The sequence below is a fragment of the Oncorhynchus keta genome, chromosome 12 (assembly GCF_023373465.1).
Source record: "Oncorhynchus keta strain PuntledgeMale-10-30-2019 chromosome 12, Oket_V2, whole genome shotgun sequence".
Lineage (NCBI taxonomy): Eukaryota > Metazoa > Chordata > Actinopteri > Salmoniformes > Salmonidae > Oncorhynchus > Oncorhynchus keta.
This window is the reverse complement of record NC_068432.1, coordinates 21864646-21887503: the sequence shown is the minus strand read 5'-3', so window position 1 is coordinate 21887503 and position 22858 is coordinate 21864646. Positions and strand designations below refer to the sequence as shown.

The 22858-nt window shown below is 42.4% G+C and overlaps 1 protein-coding gene across 1 annotated transcript in view; it reads left to right on the top strand.

Moving 5' to 3' along the window:
* The first annotated feature begins 6459 nt into the window (after positions 1–6459).
* The window catches only part of LOC118391133 (rho GTPase-activating protein 7-like), a 108367-nt gene continuing 91968 nt past the window's right edge, over positions 6460–22858 (top strand). The window contains exon 1 of the mRNA XM_035782184.2: positions 6460–6738. Coding sequence (XP_035638077.1) covers positions 6624–6738 — 115 coding nt within the window. The 5' untranslated portion in view covers positions 6460–6623. The remainder of the gene's footprint in view (positions 6739–22858) is intronic.

The following is a 22858-nucleotide window of genomic DNA, read 5'->3' as shown; positions in this document are numbered from 1 at the left end:
TATTGTGTATATATTCATATTACCCTTCCTACTTCTTCTTTTAAAATTGTTTTTTATATACACTGTAAGTGTATTGCACTGTTGAGGCTGTGAGGGTGTGAGTAAGCACTTCACTGCAACGTTCACATCCTGTATTCTGGCCATTTAACTAACAAACTTCAATTTGATTTTATGAGAATTCAAATTATATTTTATGAATTTGCAAAATGTAAAATACTTACAAATTTGCTAAATGTATGATATGTTACAAATTCTAGCTAGGTGGCTAATGTTAGCTAGGCTAGGGGTTAGGGTTACATTTAGGTTAAAGGGTTAGGTTAAAGGGTTTTAAGGTTAGGGTTAGGGTTAGCGGAAGCGTTAGCTAAAAGGGTTAAGGTTAGGGGAAGGTTTAGCTAACATGCTAAGTAGTTGCAAAGTAGCTAAAAAGTTGTAAGTAGTTGAAAAGTTGCTAATTAGGTAAAAATGCAAAAGTTGCCTGTGGTGAGATTCGAACTCGAAACCACCCTACTTTCATTTTTGGATTCAGTAACCATCTGTCTTATGTAACCATACCAAACGTAACGTATCATACTAATTTGAGGGTCCCAGATTTACGTTTACTATGATAAAAATCTAATCAAATGTTATTTGTCACATACACATGGTTAACAGATGTTAATGCGAGTGTAGCGAAATGCTTGTGCTTCTAGTTCCGACAATGCAGTAATAACCAACAAGTAATCTAACTAACAATTCCAAAACTACTGTCTTATACACAGTGTAAGGGGATAAAGAATATGTACATAAGGATATATGAATGAGTGATGGTACAGAGCAGCATAGGCAAGATACAGTAGATGGTATCGAGTACAGTATATACATATGAGATGAGTATGTAAACAAAGTGGCATAGTTAAAGTGGCTAGTGATACATGTATTACATAAGGATGCAGTCGATGATATAGAGTACAGTATATACGTATGCATATGAGATGAATAATGTAGGGTAAGTAACATTATATATGGTAGCATTGTTTAAAGTGGCTAGTGATATATTTACATAATTTCCCATTATAAAAGTGGCTGGAGTTGAGTCAGTGTCAGTGTCAGTGTGTTGGCAGCAGCCACTCAATGTTAGTGGTGGCTGTTTAACAGTCTGATGGCCTTGAGATAGAAGCTGTTTTTCAGTCTCTCGGTCCCAGCTTTGATGCACCTGTACTGACCTCGCCTTCTGGATGATAGCGGGGTGAACAGGCTGTGGCTCGGGTGGTTGATGTCCTTGATGATCTTTATGGCCTTCCTGTAACATCGGGTGGTGTAGGTGTCCTGGAGGGCAGGTAGTTTGCCCCCAGGGATGCGTTGTGCAGACCTCACTACCCTCTGGAGAGCCTTACGGTTGAGGGCGGAGCAGTTTCCGTACCAGGCGGTGATACAGCCCGCCAGGATGCTCTCGATTGTGCATCTGTAGAAGTTTGTGAGTGCTTTTGGTGACAAGCCAAATTTCTTCATCCTCCTGAGGTTGAAGAGGCGCTGCTGCGCCTTCTTCCCGATGCTGTCTGTGTGAGTGGACCAATTCAGTCTGTCTGTGATGTGTATGCCGAGGAACTTAAAACTTGCTACCCTCTCCACTACTGTTCCATCGATGTGGATAGGGGGGTGTTCCCTCTGCTGTTTCCTGAAGTCCACAATCATCTCCTTAGTTTTGTTGACGTTGAGTGTGAGGTTATTTTCCTGACACCACACTCCGAGGGCTCTCACCTCCTCCCTGTAGGCCGTCTCGTCGTTGTTGGTAATCAAGCCTACCACTGTTGTGTCGTCCGCAAACTTGATGATTGAGTTGGAGGCGTGCGTGGCCACGCAGTCGTGGGTGAACAGGGAGTACAGGAGAGGGCTCAGAACGCACCCTTGTGGGGCCCCAGTGTTGAGGATCAGCGGGGAGGAGATGTTGTTGCCTACCTTCACCACCTGGGGCGGCCCGTCAGGAAGTCCAGTACCCAGTTGCACAGGGCGGGGTCGAGACCCAGGGTCTCGAGCTTGATGACGAGCTTGGAGGGTACTATGGTGTTGAATGCCGAGCTGTAGTCGATGAACAGCATTCTCACATAGGTATTCCTCTTGTCCAGATGGGTTAGGGCAGTGTGCAGTGTGGTTGAGATTGCATCGTCTGTGGACCTATTTGGGCGGTAAGCAAATTGGAGTGGGTCTAGGGTGTCAGGTAGGGTGGAGGTGATATGGTCCTTGACTAGTCTCTCAAAGCACTTCATGATGACGGAAGTGAGTGCTACGGGGCGGTAGTCGTTTAGCTCAGTTACCTTAGCTTTCTTGGGAACAGGAACAATGGTGGCCCTCTTGAAGCATGTGGGAACAGCAGACTGGTATAGGGATTGATTGAATATGTCCGTAAACACACCGGCCAGCTGGTCTGCGCATGCTCTGAGGGTGCGGCTGGGGATGCCGTCTGGGCCTGCAGCCCTGCGAGGGTTAACACGTTTAAATGTCTTACTCACCTCGGCTGCAGTGAAGGAGAGACCGAATGTTTTCGTTGCAGGCCGTGTCAGTGGCACTGTATTGTCCTCAAAGCGGGTAAAAAAGTTATTTAGTCTGCCTGGGAGCAAGACATCCTGGTCCGTGACTGGGCTGGATTTCTTCTTGTAGTCCGTGATTGACTGTAGACCCTGCCACATGCCTCTTGTGTCTGAGCCGTTGAATTGAGATTCTACTTTGTCTCTGTACTGACGCTTAGCTTGTTTGATAGCCTTGGGGAGGGAATAGCTGCGCTGTTTGTATTCGGTCATGTTACCAGACACCTTGCCCTGATTAAAAGCAGTGGTTCGCGCTTTCAGTTCCACGCGAATGCTGCCATCAATCCACGGTTTCTGGTTAGGGAATGTTTTAATCGTTGCTATGGGAACGACATCTTCAACGCACGTTCTAATGAACTCGCACACCGAATCAGCGTATTCGTCAATATTGTTATCTGACGCAATACGAAACATATCCCAGTCCACGTGATGGAAGCAGTCTTGGAGTGTGGTGTCAGCTTGGTCGGACCAGCGTTGGACAGACCTCAGCGTGGGAGCCTCTTGGAGTCGTGATCAGCTTTTCCGAAAGGGGGGCGGGGCAGGGCCTTATATGCGTCGCGGAAGTTAGAGTAACAATGATCCAAGGTTTTACCACCCCTGGTTGCGCAATCGATATGCTGATAAAATTTAGGGAGTCTTGTTTTCAGATTAGCCTTGTTAAAATCCCCAGCTACAATGAATGCAGCCTCCGGATAAATGGTTTCCAGTTTGCAAAGAGTTAAATAAAGTTTGTTCAGAGCCATCGATGTGTCTGCTTGGGGGGGGGGGATATATACGGCTGTGATTATAATCGAAGAGAATTCTCTTGGTAGATAATGCGGTCGACATTTGATTGTGAGGAATTCTAAATCAGGTGAACAGAAGGATTTGAGTTCCTGTATGTTTCTTTCATCACACCATGTCTCGTTAGCCATAAGGCATACGCCCCCGCCCCTCTTCTTACCAGAAAGATGTTTGTTTCTGTCGGCGCGATGCGTGGAGAAACCCGTTGGCTGCACCGCCTCGGATAGCGTCTCTCCAGTGAGCCATGTTTCCGTGAAGCAAAGAACGTTACAGTCTCTGATGTCCCTCTGGAATGCTACCCTTGCTCGGATTTCATCAAACTTGTTGTCAAGAGACTGGACATTGGCAAGAAGAATGCTAGGGAGTGGTGCACGGTGTGCCCGTCTCAGGAGTCTGACCAGAAGACCGCCTCGTTTCCCTCTTTTTCGGAGTCGTTTTTTTTGGGTCGCTGCATGGGATCCATTCCGTTGTCCTGGTTGAAAGGCAGAACACAGGATCCTCGTCGCGAAAAACATATTCCTGGTCGTACTGATGGTGAGTCAGCAGTTCTTCTCGACTGTATGTAATGAAACCTAAGATGACCTGGGGTACTAATGTAAGAAATAACACGTAAAAAAAAAAAAAAAACTGCATAGTTTCCTAGGAACGCGAAGCGAGGCTGCCATCTCTGTCGGCGCCGGAAGTACTGTTACGTCTAGTCTATGAGACCAGGCTGGGTACCCTGGTCTTCTGGTACCAGTGCCGTGAGAAAGGATGCAAGGCTTAGCAGAGACACCTCATGGATGAGTGCAGTGGAGGTAGGAGGAAAACCTGGTCTTCTGGTACCAGTGCCATGAGAAAGAATGCAAGGCTTAGCAGAGACACCTCATGGATAAGTGCAGTGGAGGTAGGAGGAAAACCTGGTCTTCTGGTACCAATGCCATGAGAAAGGATGCAAGGCTTAGCAGAGACGCCTCATGGATGAGTGCAGTGGAGGTAGGAGGAAAACCTGGTCTTCTGGTACCAGTGCCATGAGAAAGGATGCAAGGCTTAGCAGAGTCACCTCATGGATGAGTGCAGTGGAGGTAGGAAGAAAACAGAGAGAGAGACACACACCTGTACTGCCAGTTCCTTAATATGTAATAGTAATTAACACTAGGGTAGGGGGAACACAATAGACAGACACACTTAAATAGACACACTTTAAAACGGCAAATTAGTTCATAACATGTGTTTCATATAATTGTCTCGTAAGTGTATTTATTAATTTACCACTAAGATGATGCTACACCTAGCACAGACAGTGAACCAGATAATGATGACGCTCAGGCCCATCATCAAGTTGAGGAAAGAAGAGGGGCAAGTAAGAGAGGAAAATGCCCCAGAAAGGTCAACAGAGGACAACAAGGAGAATCACAGACAGGACAACAGAGGAGAACAAGGAGAATGTGTCAGTAGCATTATCGTCTGTGTGTGTGTAAGTAACAAGTAGCCTGTAAATTACTGCTTGCTGAAGTAATTTACAGGCTAGCCCAGTGCTCCAACAATGCCATTATAAATGTCACCCTGGACCCAGTACATTTAGTAATACAATCATTGGTGAACCCTCAGCTCCAAGTTTTGACATTTCAACATGTGGCGAGAGTTTCAACAACTTACTGTACAGCGGTGTATCATGAGCAACTTCACAATCAGGTTACCATATTATTCATCAATTGAGTCACTTTTTTTTCTTTGATTCCAGGTTAGATTGGCTAAACATCATTGCTGTACCAATTTCAGAATCACTACCTTGCTGTTTTCTGTATTTCCTTAGCCGTACCAAAAGATGCATGTCCCCCCCTCAGAGGAAGAAGAGTTGTAAAGATTTTACAAACATTTCCCGTCTCCACCACCTCAACAACTGCTTGAAAAAGTATTGGAAGGGATTAAAAGCGGGAACTAATTGTAAAATTAAATACATTTTCTGTTTGTTTGTGAGTGTGTGTCTGTGCTCTTGTGTAACTGTGTGCTTTTGTGTTTAATGGTGTTATCACCTCAGTATCTGCCAGAAGGGCACGTGTCAGCAAAGTGATATGATCTCTATTCAACCATCGCTCTGGGGTTGGGACAGTAAGAGAATCCTGGCCCACCTCTCTCTCTCTCTCTCTCTCTCTCCCTCTCTCTCTCTCTCTCTCTCTCTCTCTCTCTCTCTCTCTCTCTCTCTCTCTCTCTCTCTCTCTCTCTCTCTCTCTCTCTCTCTCTCTCTCTCTCTCTCTCTCTCTCTCTCTCTCTCTCTCTCTCCTCCATCCTCCATGCCGGGCCCCTTGGCTCAGCTTGTTTGTATGAGGCAGGAAGGGAGGGGGGATAGATGTTTGCTCTGGCAACAGGAAGTGAGGGTGGCTTAAGAGCAGACAGAAAAACGCATAGATGCCTGTAGCAAATGTGCTCTGAGGGTATGTTTAGAGATTTGAAAATTAGGCTATTCCTCCCACTCATTCCTAACATATTGATGGTGAGAAACTGAAATGATCAAGACAGTTGTGTCCACCCGACATCTCAAAGAGAAGGGAACATAATTGTAGGGATTACTGATGATGATATGATGATATGTTCAAATCTCTAATACAAAAGCAATTGTCCAACATACAAATACCAATCAAACCCACAATCTTTTTCAAAGACAAATCAGTACAGTGACACATGAATCAATATGTAAAAGTCATGAGGAAATTAGCCAAATCATATGTTTGTTGTCTTTATGTTATTAGTGTTGCCATGGTATTATATATCTGCTATATGGCCAGTTATTTCAAAAGCACCAACAACTGCCTCTTTTAACTCCTCTAATGAAAACAAGAAGGGAGTGAGGGGAGAGTACTCTGTCTTTTTCCCTTTCCTAAGGTTTAATTTACCATCCCTAACTTAATATTTATCTTTGTGTCTAAAATAGGATTGAGTATGTTCATTAATTGTGGCAGTTCCGACACTAAACTGCCTTTGTGTGTGGGGGGGGGAGGGAGGGAGGAGGGTGGTCTTAACCCATGTTGGATGCTATTTCCATTTCAGGGCGGCCTGACCCTTGCTGAGGGGGGAACGTTTTTTACTCCCTCTCTCTCTCTCACTGGAGGAGGAGGAGGGTGTTCACAAATTACATGCAGACTTTCTGCATCAAGTGTCAGCCCTGCAAGAGGAATTTCTCTCTTCCCTCAGAGCGTTCTCTCAGCCTGGTGAACTTCTTCACCCTAATGGACCCAGAGAGGAGTGTGTGACTAGCGGAGGTGCAGAATCTTTTCAGGGGGGGAACAGGACACATGGAATATGGCTCACACTGTGAAAACCCCACTGCGGAGGTCCTTCAGTGAGCATGTGAAAGTCTCCACCAACAAGGCTTGGGATGTATTCTGGAAGAGTGCGAGGGAGAAAAGGCTTTGCGGTAAGTGTTGGACTTGACTGTACTTTCACACATTGACCAATTGTTTTGAGTGTGTGGCCACACACACTGCTCTAATGGCTTGTTGACTCAAACTTTGGGCGCGATTCAATCTGTATCGCAGAAGTAACGTGGAAGATCCGCGTTATAGCTTGATTGATGTATAAAGGCAATTGTCCCACGTTTGTGGAGAATGCCTTCATGTTAAAAGCTGCATATGTTGGCTCAATCGTAAATTACCTTTACATTTTAGCACAGAACTTCCACTAAACTTCCGTGATACATATTGAATCCAGCCCTTTAAGTAGTAATGGATCTTCTGGCTTCACTGTTGTATTTACGCAACAATCAATAGTTACATTGACTTGACAGCTGTCTGTCTAACCCATAAATCCTTTATCAAATCATTTTCGCATTCACCAAAACTGACAATCTCCACACTCACCTCACAGCTGTATCGTGTTAAACCTCTCAGTGTTTCACGCTCCAATCCCAGTCCTACATACCATTGAGGTATTTTCCCATGATTGTGTGTCAATCAAAACATAATGTGGAATAATACTAATGAAAAAAACCTCCTGTGTGTAGCTAGTGTCCTGCTGAGGGGTCAGTGGCCCATGGCCTCTGGTGGGCTGTCAGTGGGGAGAGCTGTCACCGGAGTAGGAGCTTCATGGTTCTCATACAGAGACCTGCTGAGATGACCTGGATTCCTCTGTGGGCTTTATGAATTTCAGGGCTTGTGCGTTACGAGTGTGTGCCATGTGTCCATTCGTTATGCTTTCACTCACACATGCACATACAGAAGTATGCACACACACAACGCTTCAGCATAGTCTTATGAGCTATACGTTGCTTTTCAACACATGCAGATATGCACACATGCATGCATATGAATGTGCACACACATGCAAAGCTGTCATTCAAATTCACCTCAGTTTCAGCTGTGTGGTGTCATCTTTGAGGTGTCATTGAACTCAAATCCTATGCATCTGATGCCAACAAATGTCTCTTCAGGCTGAGAGATAATATCAGAAAACCACCTGTGTGTTCATATTGCAGTCCTCTCAACATGTGTGTTGGATTAATGACACCACACAGTGACGTTGGTTAGTTGAGCTCACCCATTGGCTGGGGGTAATTACACAATGCTAGCTAGCTGTGGCGGTGTGCATATCATTAGGGAACTTGGAATGGCACAGGCACTAGGAATAGGCTTCCTGCCAGCTCTAACGGGAAAAAGGCCCCCCAAGGGACCTTATGAGCAAAGCTCTTTCTCTCCCTCCATGTTTCTCTATTTCCCTCTCTCTTTCACACTCTTTCTCACTAATTCCCACATGCATATGATGTTTTATTTATTGCACTCATCTCTCTCGCTTTCTCTCTCTCTGCCCTACTGCAGTGTGCATTTCACAAGGAGGAGCCGCTGTCCGTCATACATCACAAACCTGTCCTAATATTTACACCCACACTAAAGAGTCATAACTCTGGCCAAATATGGTGTTCCATTCAAACGCCGCAACGCTCATCCAAACAGCACCTCTGCCAGATGTAGTCTATAAACAGACCCTCTGCCAGATGTAGTCTATAAACAGACCCTCTGCCAGATGTAGTCTATAAACAGACCCTCTGCCAGATGTAGTCTATAAACAAACCCTCTGCCAGATGTAGTCTATAAACAACACCTCTGGCAGATGTAGTCTATAAACAGACCCTCTGCCAGATGTTGTCTATAAACAGACCCTCTGCCAGATGTAGTCTATAAACAGACCCTCTGCCAGATGTAGTCTATAAACAGACCCTCTGCCAGATGTAGTCTATAAACAGACCCTCTGCCAGATGTAGTCTATAAACAGACCCTCTGCCAGATGTAGTCTATAAACAGACCCTCTGGCAGATGTAGTCTATAAACAGCACCTCTGGCAGATGTAGTCTATAAACAGCACCTCTGGCAGATGTAGTCTATAAACAGCACATCTGCCAGATGAAGTCTATAAACAGCACCTCTGCCAGATGTAGTCTACAAACAGCACCTCTGCCAGTCAAATGTGATACTGCAAGCGAGGCGTGCGTCATTCCACTAAGTCGCCACAGAGCTTCTCACAAGTCAGAGCCAAAGAAAATAGCATGGAACAGCGGAAGAGAGAGGAGCAGGCCTCGCAGGGCTCTGAAGTAAACATCTGGCTGTGGGAAGGCAGGGGTGGATGGTGGATGGGGATGTTTGAGGCCATGTGCTTTATCTGCTTTCTGTCAGAAAGGCAGAGGGACGTGGATGGGAGTGGAAGGGGTGGGGGTGGGGGTTTGTGTGATGGCCAGCTGGAAAAGCACAGAGCTGGAAGTTTCAGAGAACACCACAGTACATCTACAGTTGAGGGCAGAAGTTTACATACACCTTAGCTAAATACATTTGAACTCAGTATTTCACAATTCCTGACATTTAATCTGATTTAAAAATGCTCTGTCTTAGGTCAGTTAGGATCACCACCTTATTTCAAGAAAGTGAAATGTCAGATTAATAGTAGAGAGGATTATTTATTTCAGCTTTTATTTCTTTCATCACATTCCCAGTGGGTCAGAAGTTTACATTACACTCAATTAGTATTTGGTAGCTCTCTCCACTGGCTTCCAGTTGAAGCTCGCATCCGCTACAAGACCATGGTGCTTGCCTACGGAGCTGTGAGGGGAACGGCACCTCAGTACCTCCAGGCTCTGATCAGGCCCTACACCCAAACAAGGGCACTGCGTTCATCCACCTCTGGCCTGCTCGCCTCCCTACCACTGAGGAAGTACAGTTCCCGCTCAGCCCAGTCAAAATTGTTCGCTGCTCTGGCTCCCCAATGGTGGAACACACTCCCTTACGACGCCAGGACAGCGGAGTCAATCACCACCTTCCGGAGACACCTGAAACCCCACCTCTTTAAGGAATACCTAGGATAGGATAAAGTAATCCTTCTCACCCCCCTCCCCCTTAAAATATTTAGATGCGCTATTGTAAAGTGGCTGTTCCACTGGATGTCATAAGGTGAATGCACCAATTTGTAAGTCGCTCTGGATAAGAGCGTCTGCTAAATGACTTAAATGTAAATGTAATGGTAGCATTGCCTTAAAATGGTTTAAATTGGGTCCAACGTTTCGGGTAGCCTTCCACAAGCTTCCCACAATAAATTGGGTGAATTTTGGCCCATTCCCCCTGACAAAGCTGGTGTAACTGAGTCAGGTTTGTAGGCCTCCTTGCTCGCTCACACTTTTTCAGTTCTGCCCACAAATGTTCGATTGGATTGAGGTCAGGGCTTTGTGAAGGCCACTCCAATACCATTACTTTGTTGTCCTTAACTTCTTGCGTCGAGTAATCCCGTATCCAGGAGCGTAATCATAGCCTCAAGCTCATTACCATAACGAAAATCGCAAATGAAATGAAAGAAATATATTCACTCACAAGCTTAGCCTTTTGTTAACAACACTGTCATCTCAGATTTTCAAAATTTGCTTTTCAACCATAGCTACACAAGAATTTGTGTAAGAGTATTGATAGCTAGCATATCATTAAGCCTAGCATTCAGCAGGCAACATTTTCACAAAAACAAGAAAAGCAATCAAATAAAATAATTTACCTTTGAAGAACTTTGGATGTTTTCAATGAGGAGACTCTCAGTTAGATAGCAAATGTTCATTTTTTCCAAAAAGATTATTTGTGTAGGAGAAATCGCTCCGTTTTATTCATCACGTTTGGCTAAGAAAAAATAACGAAAATTCAGTCATTACAATGGCAAACTTTTTTCCAAATTAACTCCATAATATCGACAGAAACATGGCAATACGTTGTTTAGATTCAATCCTCAAGGTGTTTTTCACATATCTATTCGATGATAAATCATTCTTGGCAGTTGGGTTTCTCCTCGGAAGCAAATGGAAAAATACACGCAGCTGGAGATTACGCAATAATTGCGACGGAGGACACCAAGCGAGCACCTGGTAGATGTAGTGTAAAATGGTCAATCTTCCAATGATATGCCTACAAATACGTCACAATGCTGCAGACACCTTTGGGAAACGACAGAAAGTGTAAGCTCATTCCTGGCCCATTCACAGCCATATAAGGAGACATTGGAACACAGCGCCTTCAAAATCTGGGGCACTTCCTGTTTGAAATGTCATCTTGGTTTCGCCTGTAGCATGAGTTATGTGGCACTCACAGACAATATCTTTGCAGTTTTGGAAACGTCAGTGTTTTCTTTCCAAAGCTGTCAATTATATGCATAGTCGAGCATCTTTTCGTGACAAAATATCTTGTTTAAAACGGGAAAGTTTTTTTATCCAAAAATTAAAAGAGCGCCCTCTATATCGAAGAATTTAAGCCATTTTTCCACAACTTTGGGAGTATGCTTGGGGTCATTGTCCATTTGGAAGAACCATTCGTGACCAATATATCCACATAATTTTCCGTCCTCATGATGCCATCTATTTTGTGAAGTGCACCAGTCCCTCATGCATCAAAGCACCCCCACAACATGATGCTGCCACCCCCGTGCTTCATGGTTGGGATGGTGTTCTTCGGCTTGATGCTCCCCTTTCTCCTCCAAATATGGTCATTATGGCCAAACAGTTCTATTTTTGTTTCATCAGACCAGAGAACATTTCTCCAAAAAGTACAATCTTTGTCCCCATGTGCAGTTGTAAACCGTAGTCTGGATTTTTTTATGGCGGTTTTGGAGCAGTGGCTTCTTCCTTATGTTGATATACAGTGGGGCAAAAAAGTATTTAGTCAGCCACGAATTGTACAAGTTCTCCCACTTAAAAAGATGAGAGGTCTGTAATTTTCATCATAGGTACACTTCAACTATGACAGACAAAATGAGGGTGGGAAATCCAGAAAATCACGTTGTAGGATTTTTAATGAATTACTTGCAAATTATGGTGGAAAATAAGTATTTGGTCACCTACAAACAAACAAGATTTCTGGCTCTCACAGACCTGTATCTTCTTCTTTAAGAGGCTCCTCTGTCCTGCACTCCTTACCTGTATTAATGGCACCTGTTTGAACTTGTTATCAGACACCTGTCCACAACCTCAAACAGTCACACTCCAAACTCCACTATGGCCAAGACCAAAGAGCTGTCAAAGGACACCAGAAACAAAATTGTAGACCTGCACCAGGCTGGGAAGACTGAATCTGCAATAGGTAAGCAGCTTGGTTTGAAGAAAGCAACTGTGGGAGCAATTATTAGGAAATGGAAGACATACAAAACCACTGATAATCTCCCTCGGTCTGGGGCTCCACGCAAGATCTCACCCCGTGGGTTCAAAATGATCACAGCAAAAATCCCAGAACCACACGGGGGGACCTAGTGAATGACCTGCAGAGAGCTGGGACCAAAGTAACAAAGCCTACCATCAGTAACACACTATGCCGCCAGGGACTCAAATCCTGCAGTGCCAGACGTATCCCCCTGATTAAGCCAGTACATGTCCAGGCCCGTCTGAAGTTTGCTAGAGAGCATTTGGATGATCCAGAAGAAGATTGGGAGAATGTCATATGGTCAGATGAAAACAAAATATAACTTTTTGATAAAAACTCAACTCGTCATGTTTAGAGTACAAAGAATGCTGAGTTGCAGAAAATATTTGGAGGGAGTTGAAAGTCTGTGTTGCCCAGCAACAGCCCCAAAACATCACTGCTCTAGAGGAGATCTGCATGGAGGAATGGGCCAAAATACCAGAAACAGTGTGTGAAAACCTTGTGAAGACTTACAGAAAACGTTTGACCTCTGTCATTGCCAACAAAGGGTATATAACAAAGTATTGAGATAAACTTTTGTTATTGCCCAAATACTTATTTTCCACCATAATTTGCAAATAAATTCATTAAAAATCCTACAATGTGATTTTCTGGATTTTTTTTCTCTCATTTTGTATGTCATAGTTGAAGTGTACTTATGATGAAAATTACAGGCCTCTCATCTTTTTAAGTGGGAGAACTTGCACAATTGGTGGCTGACTAAATACTTTTTTGCCCCACTAGGACTCGTTTTACTGTGGATATCAATACTTTTGTACCTGTTAACTCCAGCATCTTCACAAGGTCCTTCGCTGTTGTTCTGACATTGATTTGCACTTTTCGCACCAAAGTACGTTCATCTCTAGGAAACAGAATGCGTCTCCTTCCTGAGCGGTTTGATGGCTGTATGGTCCCATGGTGTTTATACTTGCGTACTGTTGTTTGTACAGATGAACGTGGTACCTTCAAGCATTTGAAAATTGCTCCCAAGGATGAACCAGACTTGTGGAGGTCTAAAAAATAATTTCTGAGGTCTTGGCTGATTTCTTTTGATTTCCCCATGATTTCAAGCAACGAGGCACTGAGTTTGTTTGAAGGTAGGCCTTGAAACACATCCACAGGTACACCTCCAATTGACTCAAATGATGTCAATTAGCCTATCAGAACCTTCTAAAGCCATGACATTATTTTCTGGAATTTTCCAAGCTGTTAAAAGGCACGGTCAATTTAGTGTATGTAAACTTCTGACCCACTGGAATTGTGATACAGTGAATTATAAGTGAAATAATCGGTCTGTAAACAATTGTTGGAATTGCACAAAGTAGATGTCCTAACCGACTTGCCAAAACTATAGTTTGTTATTAACAAGAAATTTGTGGAGTGGTTGAAAAATGTGTTTGATTGACTCCAACCTAACTGTATGTAAACTTCTATTATATGCCATTATATTCTACTTCAACTGTATCTTTCTGTTACTGTATCTCGCACATTCCTTCCTTCCTTTTTCAGTCTTCTTATTTTTTGTCTTCTTATTTCCTCTTCTCACCATCAAAATGATACAATTGGATTAGCTAACGACGTGCCATTGGAACACAGGAGTGATGGTTTCTGATAATGGGCTTCTATACGCCTATGTAGATATTCCATAGAATATCTGCCGTTTCCAGCTACAACAGTCATTTACAACATGAACAATTTCTACACTGTATTTCTGATCAATTTGATGTTATTTTAATGGACAAAAAAATGTGCTTAACTTTCAAAAACAATAACATTTCTTAGTGACACCAAACTTTTGAACGGTAGTGTAGGTCCACTGTTTCTTGAAATGACTGGCACAGCTATTCACAAAGGTTAATTTGGAAGGGATGTAAATACTGCACACATGTTGCTCTTATTAACAAAGGTAAGGATTGCCACCCAGTGTTCTCACTATCGCTCTCTATCTTTGGTAAACACATATATTCAACTGTTTTCTGAAATTCTGTCATTTTGTCTCGAAACTTACTTCACGAAATTGGTACATCTGGACCAAAGCATGTTTGTTAAAAAACAATTATCTTCAGATAACCTCTGAAGTGTCTTACATATCTTACCTGCTTCATCAGAAAACAAAGCTCCTTGGTCAGTTCTGTCCCTCAATGCAGAAAAAGCCTTTGATTGACTAGAATGTATAGGAGATTGGTGGAGTGGAATTAGTGGAATGGTATCAAATACATCAAACACATGGTTTGATGCCATTCCATAGTCTCAGTTCCAGCCATTATTATGAGCCGTCCTCCCCCAGCAGCCTCTACTGCTTGAATGGTCATATCTTTGGTTGGTTTATGAACATGTGGGACTTGGCTCCAATTTCATTAATATAATTAAATACTGTATGCCAATCCCTCAGCCAGAGTAATATCAGGTAATACCTGATCTGTTCTGTTCAGAATAACTAGATGTATCAGGCAAAGTGATCCTATCAAACCTCTGCTGTTTTTATTATCTATGAAGCCCCTGGCCCAGGCAAATTACACCAATATCTCTCAATTCTACGAATCACATCATCTCATTATATGCCGATGATATCTTACTTTATCTAGACAATGTACCGTATCTCAATCCCTCCCAAAAGCTTTGAAGATCATAGACAAATATAGCTTCATCTTAAGTTAGAAAATAAATCTAACCAAATCTTCCCTGCTGCCACTCAAGACCACAATGGAGGACTCCATCTGTACTTATGGAATCTCAATTGTTCCCCATTTTAAATATTTGGGAATAGATATATTTCCTTCCTTAGACATAACCATTTCCAGAAATGTTTACAGAACGTTCAAATCAATTCAATCCGACCTCAGTAAATGGACTAATTTCCAAGTTACTTTAACAGGAAGAATATCTATTGTGAAAATGAATATATTGCCATGGCTGAGTTTTTGTAGTTCAATGTTTCCCTTGTCTCCCCCTTCTGGTATTGAGATAAAATCCATAGTGCGGTTTCAAAATGTATATTGGAAGATTAGCGAGCCCGGATAAAATTAACAAACTTACAAAGAGGGAAAGACGTAGGAGGACTATCCGTACCAAACTTTAAATTGTATTTTCCAGGCACAAGCATTTCATTCCATCCTGAATAGATTTAGACATGATTCTTCCAGCCCCTAGCTGAGTGTAGACAGAAATATGGTATCTCCTATTGCCCTGGAAGAGGTGGTCTTCACTGATATATCCCTATACATCAAAAAGTCTAAGCCATTGGGGGGGGGGGACAGAAAAGAACGTCAAAAGATGAATCATAAGGAATAAGGTTTTGAAGTCTCTGTCCTATATCTATGAGAAATATTAAAGCTTAGGACATGTTTTATTTACACATATTTAACCAGTTATTTTTGTTGGCACATCCTTCCATTAGTTTGTATGGGTTACCTTCAGACGAGTCTCCTGTGACACTCGTAGAGCAAAACAGGTCGTAGAGCAAAATGGAGAACACCATCGTGTTCAGGAGAGACATAAGTTTATGGGCCTGTTTCGGAACCCACAGACGTTTTCGTGAGAAGACCAATTCCTGGGATGTCTCGTGGTCTGACAAACACTACTGTAGCTCTGCCACCTTCGACCGCAGATGCCGAAGGGCGACATAGGCGGATGCGGTGGATTGAGATGCAGTCCATGCTAAAAAAACAAATATATCTAGCTTATACTGCCAGATTTTGATGGGGATTTTTTTATTATGTTCCTTAGATTGATCAGATGTGCGTCAATAGACTCTTAAGGATTAAACCATGTAAACTACGCTTTGGTCCTATTATTGCTCACATCATTTTTTTTTTTTTTTTACAAATGTAACTGGGAATCAAAATGGCATGCCCATATTCCAATGTTTCACAATAATGCCTGACGATCTGGAGGGCAGCCTTTTGCATCACCAACAATGGTCCAAATGTGGAATTCGTATCCTTGTCGATATCATGGACAATTTGAGAACATTCCAAGATTTGAACGGCACATAGAGTACCAGTCAAAAGTTTGGACACACCTACTCATTCAAGGGTTTTTCTTTATTTTTACTATTACATCAAAACTATGAAATAACACATGGAATCCTGTTAAACAAATCAAAATATATTTTAGATTTTTGAATCTTCAAAGTAGCCACCCTTTGCCTTGATGACAGATTTGCACATTCTTGGCATTCTCTCAACCAGCATCACCTGGAATGTTTTTCTAACAGTCTTGAAGGAGTTCCCACATATGCTGAGCACTTGTTGGCTGCTTTTCCTTGACTCTGCGGTCCAACTCATCCCAAACCATCTCAATTGGGTTGATGTCGGGTGATTGTGGAGGCCAGGTCATCTGATGCAGCACTCTCCTTGATCAAATAGCACTTACACAGCCTGCAGGTGTGTTGGGTCATTGTCCTGTTCAAAAAACAAATTATAGTTCCACTAAGGGCAAACCAGATGGGATGGCATATCTCTGCGAAATGCTTTGGTAGCCATGCTGGTTAAGTGTGCCTTGATTTTTTTTTTTTTATCACTGACAGCGTAACCAGCAAAGCACCCCCACACCATCATTGTGAGAACCACACATGCGGAGATCATCTGTTCACCTACTCTGCATTTCACAAAGACACGGCAGACTTCCACCCGTCTAATGTCCGTTGCTTGTGTTTCTTTGCCCAACCAAGTCTCTTCTTCTTATTGGTGTCCTTTAGTAGTGTTCTTTTAGGCAATTCAACCATGAAGGCCTGATTCATGCAGGCTCATTTGACAGTTGATGTTGAGATGTGTCTGTTACTTGAACTCTGTGAAGCATTTATTTGGGCTGCAATTTCTGAGGCTGGTAACTCTAATGAACTTAGCCTCTGCAGCAGAGGTAACTCTGGGTCTACCTTTCCTGTGGTGGTCCTCGTGAGAGCCAGTTTCATCATAGCGCTTGATGGTTTTTTCGACTGCACTTGAAGAAACTTTCAAAGTTCTCGAAATGTTCCGTATTGACTGACCTTCATGTCTTCAAGTAATGATGGACTGTCATTTTTTTTGCTTATTTGAGCTGTTCTTGCCATAATATGGACTTGGTCTTTTATCAAATAGGGCTATCTTCTGTATACCACCTCTACCTTGTAACAACACAGGTGATTGGCTCAAATGCATTAAGAAGGAAAGAAATTCCACAAATTAACTTCTAACAAGGCACACCTGTTAATTGAAATGCATTCCAGGTGACTACCTCGTGAAGCTGGTTGAGAGAATGCCAAGAGTGTGCAAAGCTGTCAAGGTGGCTACTTTGAAGAATCTGAAATATAACATATATTTTGATTTGTTTAAAACTTTTTTGGTTACTATAGGATTCCATATGTGTTATTTCATAGTTTTCATGACTTCACTTGTATTCTGCAATGTATAAAATAGTAAAAAATAAAGAAAACCCCTTGAATGAGTAGGTGTGTCCAAACATTTGACTGTTACTGTACATTACCAGGCAATTCCTTTTTTTCTATATTTACAACTTAGGTCAGCTATGCTGGCCTATGGAGTCCCTTGGGAACACAACCACCAAACCATCCAATGATGGGATTTAGAAATAAATTATCTGGGCTCCCAAAAGGACTGATCTCCATAATATATTAACAACTTTTGAAAAGCTCTTATTCTGAGCCTGTCATTACTAAAGTAGGGTCCACATATCTAAGTGAATCTTAACAACCTTTTAACTGGAACGAAATATGGAAAAAATATGACCTTGGCATCTTTTAATCCGAACCATTAACTTCACAGACTGTATTTAACACCATTGAAAACCTTTACGATGAAATTAGCTCCAACTCCCAACTGTTCACTGTGTCCCCTAAATCAAGTAGGCACATTCCTTCATATAATGTGGGAGTGCTTCTGGGACAAATGTTAAATGCTTCTGGGACAAAGTTACAAAATTAATTTAGATGTGCATAAATGTAAATATTGAATGCGTTGCATCTACTATGATACTTAATTATGATAGCTCCTTGAATCTCTCAGTCATTCAAAGACGATTACTACTGGCAGGCAGTACTGTCGCAAACGAGATGTTGTCACTTAGATGGCAATCACCCCACTCTCTCTCAATTCACCAGTGGATACAGCCATTTAAAAAAATTATTACAATAGAATTATTGACAATCTTAGTCTGGGGTTGGACGGAAACATGTCCAGGGGGAATGGGACGGGGAGTTGGGGGTGTAGCCCCCCCCCCTTTTTTTTTTTACAGCCTTACGGGTTACATGCAGTATAAACTGTGTAAATTGACATGAATATTCACTTGTATACTTTTATCCCCCAACCTCCCATAATACAAAGCAAAAAAAACTATTGGAGATGATACGAAACACCGATTTTCTGCCGATCCTTCACTTTGTTTATAGGCTCAGAAAACTTGGGGGTGGGCAACGGCCCACCAGTTGGGGAACCCTAACCTACAGTGTAAGCATGCCACTTCATTTAGAGTAAACTTGACTTTTTCTTAGTGCTGATGCTGTTACGCTGATTTCAGTGTAGAGATAACACCTGTAGTGTTACAGTAAATCATTTTGGGTGTTGTTTTAACACTATATGGTGTAAAGCCTTATTTTCATATTTCCCAGGGTGCCTTTTCTTTTTGAGTGAATTGTAGAGTTACCACCCTCGACTCTATTTGTTAGTGACAGAGACATGGTATTGCTTTTTTCCTTTTAAAGGCTTTATAACAAGGTTTTAACATGGTTTTATAACAAGTGAGTACCTAGAGGAATGCCATTATTAAAATGTAACTATATGCCAGTAAAATACACATATCAGATGGCCTAGTTTTACTATAACATAGATGGAACTGCTTTACTTTTCAACGTGTAAAAAACTAAATCTGGTTATTAACACCAACACCGGGGGTTCTTTTTTGTATACCACTGAGTGTTACTTTCACTCTTACAGAGTAAATTGAACTCCTGAATCAACACGAGAAATGTTACACTGAAAAATCCACACTGGCCAATTTGTTGTGCAGTGTGTAGTATCTATGGCAGGCTCCAGATCTCCAGTCTTTTCCCCTCTCTGAGCTGCCTGCCCGCCTGCCTCATCAGCAATATTACCTCACTCTGAGAACCAGGGCCATGTGCTCCACCTGTCACTGCCTCCCTGTGCTCAAATGAAAGACTCAGGGGGTAGTAAGTGTATGTGGGGGGCTTGCATATCTCGGTGTGTGTAACATATGATATACTCAAAGGTACTGAGGTGTGTGTATGGGGGTTGGGGAGAGAAGTGTAAGGTGTGTAGTATATAGGAGAAAGAGGAAGAAGTCGGAGTGTGTGTAAGGGGGGTCCGGGGGTTCCTGTTCTGATGCAGAGCAGGCCTGTTTGAGCTGAATGAATACAGTTAGAAAGACTTACCAGATGGGGCAATGCAGAAAGAACTGCTGGGAAAAAAGTAAAGGAAGGGGAGTCGGATTACAAGTTCCTCCTGGCAAAGAGAATATGTGAAAAATCTATGACCTACTTAGAGATAGGTTCTCCACCGCCTTCTTTTGGAAACCATTAATATTTTAGAGTTTAGGGCTTCCTTCCAAATCATTTTATCAGATATTGTTTGATATCAATACATTTGATCTGGATAAAATGTCTCCTATTCAAAACACTTCAAGCAAAAACATCTGTCACAAGTATTCTCACAGACAGTCTGAAAATGGTTAATCTCTCTGGGCTTATCCAATAGAATTAGAGTTGCCCAATACTTTGAAGTGCTCCAAGTGGTTAAGGGAAGTTTTGTACACAGCTCTTATTAAATTTACAGCAGAAATGTTAGGTTCAGAACAGCTATTCTGATTCTTGTCTTTGCCTGGCCACATTTGAACTTGGTCTCCAGATCTGTTTGCATTCTAACCCCATCCTCTGTCATACATTGTTCGCTCAACCATGTTTAGCCATATACACATTCTAGACTGCATAATAAGTCCCTGATGAAGTACTATTAGCCAACTCTGTACAATACCATGCATTTGTGTTGATAACAATTATAACTGTATCATAACTGTACCTAGTCTTTGCATGATTAGCCAACCATGTAAAGCCAGGTCTCAAGATCTGCCCTTGCTGACCCATGGTGAGAGAGTAACCGTAAATAAACTACGCTGTTGGGTTAATGGCCTCGACCCAGAATGAACACACACACATGCACACACAACACACAGATTATATATGAGGATGTGACTGCCTTCTTGCCACAGTTGACCTCTGGACACATGTAAATCTATTAGTATGACGCTATGTATAAATCTGTTAGTTTAATTAGCTATTTACTATGTTTAACGGATGTGTGGGACAGCTTGGTATATGGTGAACAGAAAGACTGTCCATTTAATTAAAAGTAATAATGTAACAGTATTGCTTCCGTCCCTCTTCTCACCGAACCCTGGGACTCAAACCAGAGACCCTCTGAACATATCGACAACTGCCTCCCACGAAGCATCGTTAACTATCACTCCACAAAAGCCAGGGCCCTTGCAGAGCAAGGGAAACAACTACATCCAGGTCTCACAATGAGTGACATCACTGATTGAAACGGCACTAATCAAATAAAATCAAAGCATATTTGTAACGTGTGCCGAATACAACCTTACAGTGAAATGCTTACTTACAGGCTCTAACGAACAGTGCAATGTCGAAGTAAAAAAAAAGATATTAGATGAACAATAGATAAGTAAAGAAATAAAAACAACACTAAAAAAGACAGTGAAAATAACAGTAGCGAGGCTATAACAGTAGCAAGGCTACAGCTGAAGTCGGAAGTTTACATAAACCTTAGCCAAATACATTTAAACTCAGATTTTCACAAGTCCTGACATTTAATCCTAGTAAACATTCTCTGTCTTGGGTCAGTTAGGATCACCACCTTATTTTAAGAATGTGAAATGTCAGAAAAATAGTAGAGAGAATGATTTATTTCAGCTTTTATTTATTTCATCACATTCCCAGTGGGTCCAAAATTTACATACACTCAATTAGTATTTGGTAGCATTGCCTTTAAATTGTTTAACTTGGGTCAAATGTTTTGGGTAGCCAACCACAAGCTTTCCTCAATAAGGTGGGTGAATTTTGGCCCATTCCTCCTGACAAAGCTGGTGTAACTGAGTCAGGTTTGTAGGCCTCCTTGCTCGCACACGCTTATTCAGTTCTGCCCACACATTTTCTGTAGGATTGAGGTCAGGGCTTTGTGATGGCCTCTCCAATACCTTGACTTTGTTGTCCGTAAGATATTTTTCCGCAACTTGGGAAGTATGCATGTGGTCATTGTCCATTTGCGACCAAGTCCTCATGAAGACATATATGAAGACATATATTTTGTGAAGCGCACCAGTCCTTCCTGCAGCAAAGAAACCCCACAACATGATGTTGCCACCCCCGTGCTTGGTAGGGTTGGTGTTCTTCGGCTTGCAAGCCTCCCCCTTTCTCCTCCAAACATGGTCATTATGGCCAAACAGTTCTATCTTTGTTTCATCAGACCAGAGGACATTTCTCCAAAAAGTACTATCTTTGTCCACATGTGCAATTGTAAACTGTTGTCTGGATTTTTTATGCCGGTTTTGGAGCAGTGGCTTCTTCCTTGCTGAGCGGCCTTTCAGGTTATGTCGATATAGGACTCATTTTACGGTGTACCTGTTTCCTCCAGCATCTTCACAAGATCCTTTGCTGGTAATCTGGGATTGATTTGCACTTTTCCCACCTAAGTACGTTCATCTCTAGGAGACAGAACTTGTCTCCTTCCTGAGCGGTATGACGGCTGTGTGGTCCCATGATGTTTATACTTGCATACTATTGGTTGTACAGATGAACGTGGTACCTTCAGGAATTTGAAAATTGCTCCCAAAGAAGAACCAGACTTGTGGAGGTCTACAATATTTTTCCTGAGGTCTTGGCTGATTTCTTTTTGATTTTCCCATGATGTCAAGCAAAGAGGCACTGAGTTTGAAGATAGGCCTTGAAATACATCCACAGGTACACCTCCAAATGACTCAAATTATGTCAATTAGCAGAACATTCTAAAGCCATGAGACATAATTTTCTGGAATTTTCCAAGCTCTTTAAAGGCACAGTCAACTTAGTGTATGTAAACGTCTGACCCACTGGAATTGTGATACAGTGAATCATAAGTGAAATAATCTGTCTGTAAACAATTGTTGGAAAATGTACTCGTGTCATACACAAAGTAGATGTCCGAACCAACTTGTCAAAACTATAATTTGTTAACAAGAAATTTGTGGAGTGGTTGAAAAATGAATTTGAATGACTTCAACCTAAATGTATGTGAACTTCCAACTTCAACTGTATATACAGGCACCGGTTGGTAGGGCTAATTGAGGTAGTATGTACATGAATGTATAACTAAAGTGAGTATGCATATATGATAAACAGAGAGTAGCAGGAGCGTAAAAGTAGGGGGGTGAGGGGCACACAATGCAAATAGTCCGGGTAGCCAGGAGTCAGGAGCTAAAGAGTTCAGGAGTCTTATGGCTTGGGGGTAAAAACTGTTTAGATGCCTTTTTGTCCTAGACTTGGCACTATCCGATACCGCTTGCCATGCAGTAGTAGAGAGAACAGTGTATGACTGGGGAAGCTGGGGTCTTTGACCATTTTTAGGGCCTTCTTCTGACACCGCCTGGTGTAGAGGTCCTGGATGGCAGGCGCTTAGCCCCAGTGATGTACTGGACCATACGTACTACCCTCTGTAGTGCCTTAGGGTCCGAGGCTGAGCAGTTGCCGTACCAGGCAGTGATGCAACCAGTCTGGATGCTCTCGATGTTGCAGCTGTAGAACCTTTTGAGGATCTGAGGACCTATGCCAAATCTTTTTAGTTTCCTGAG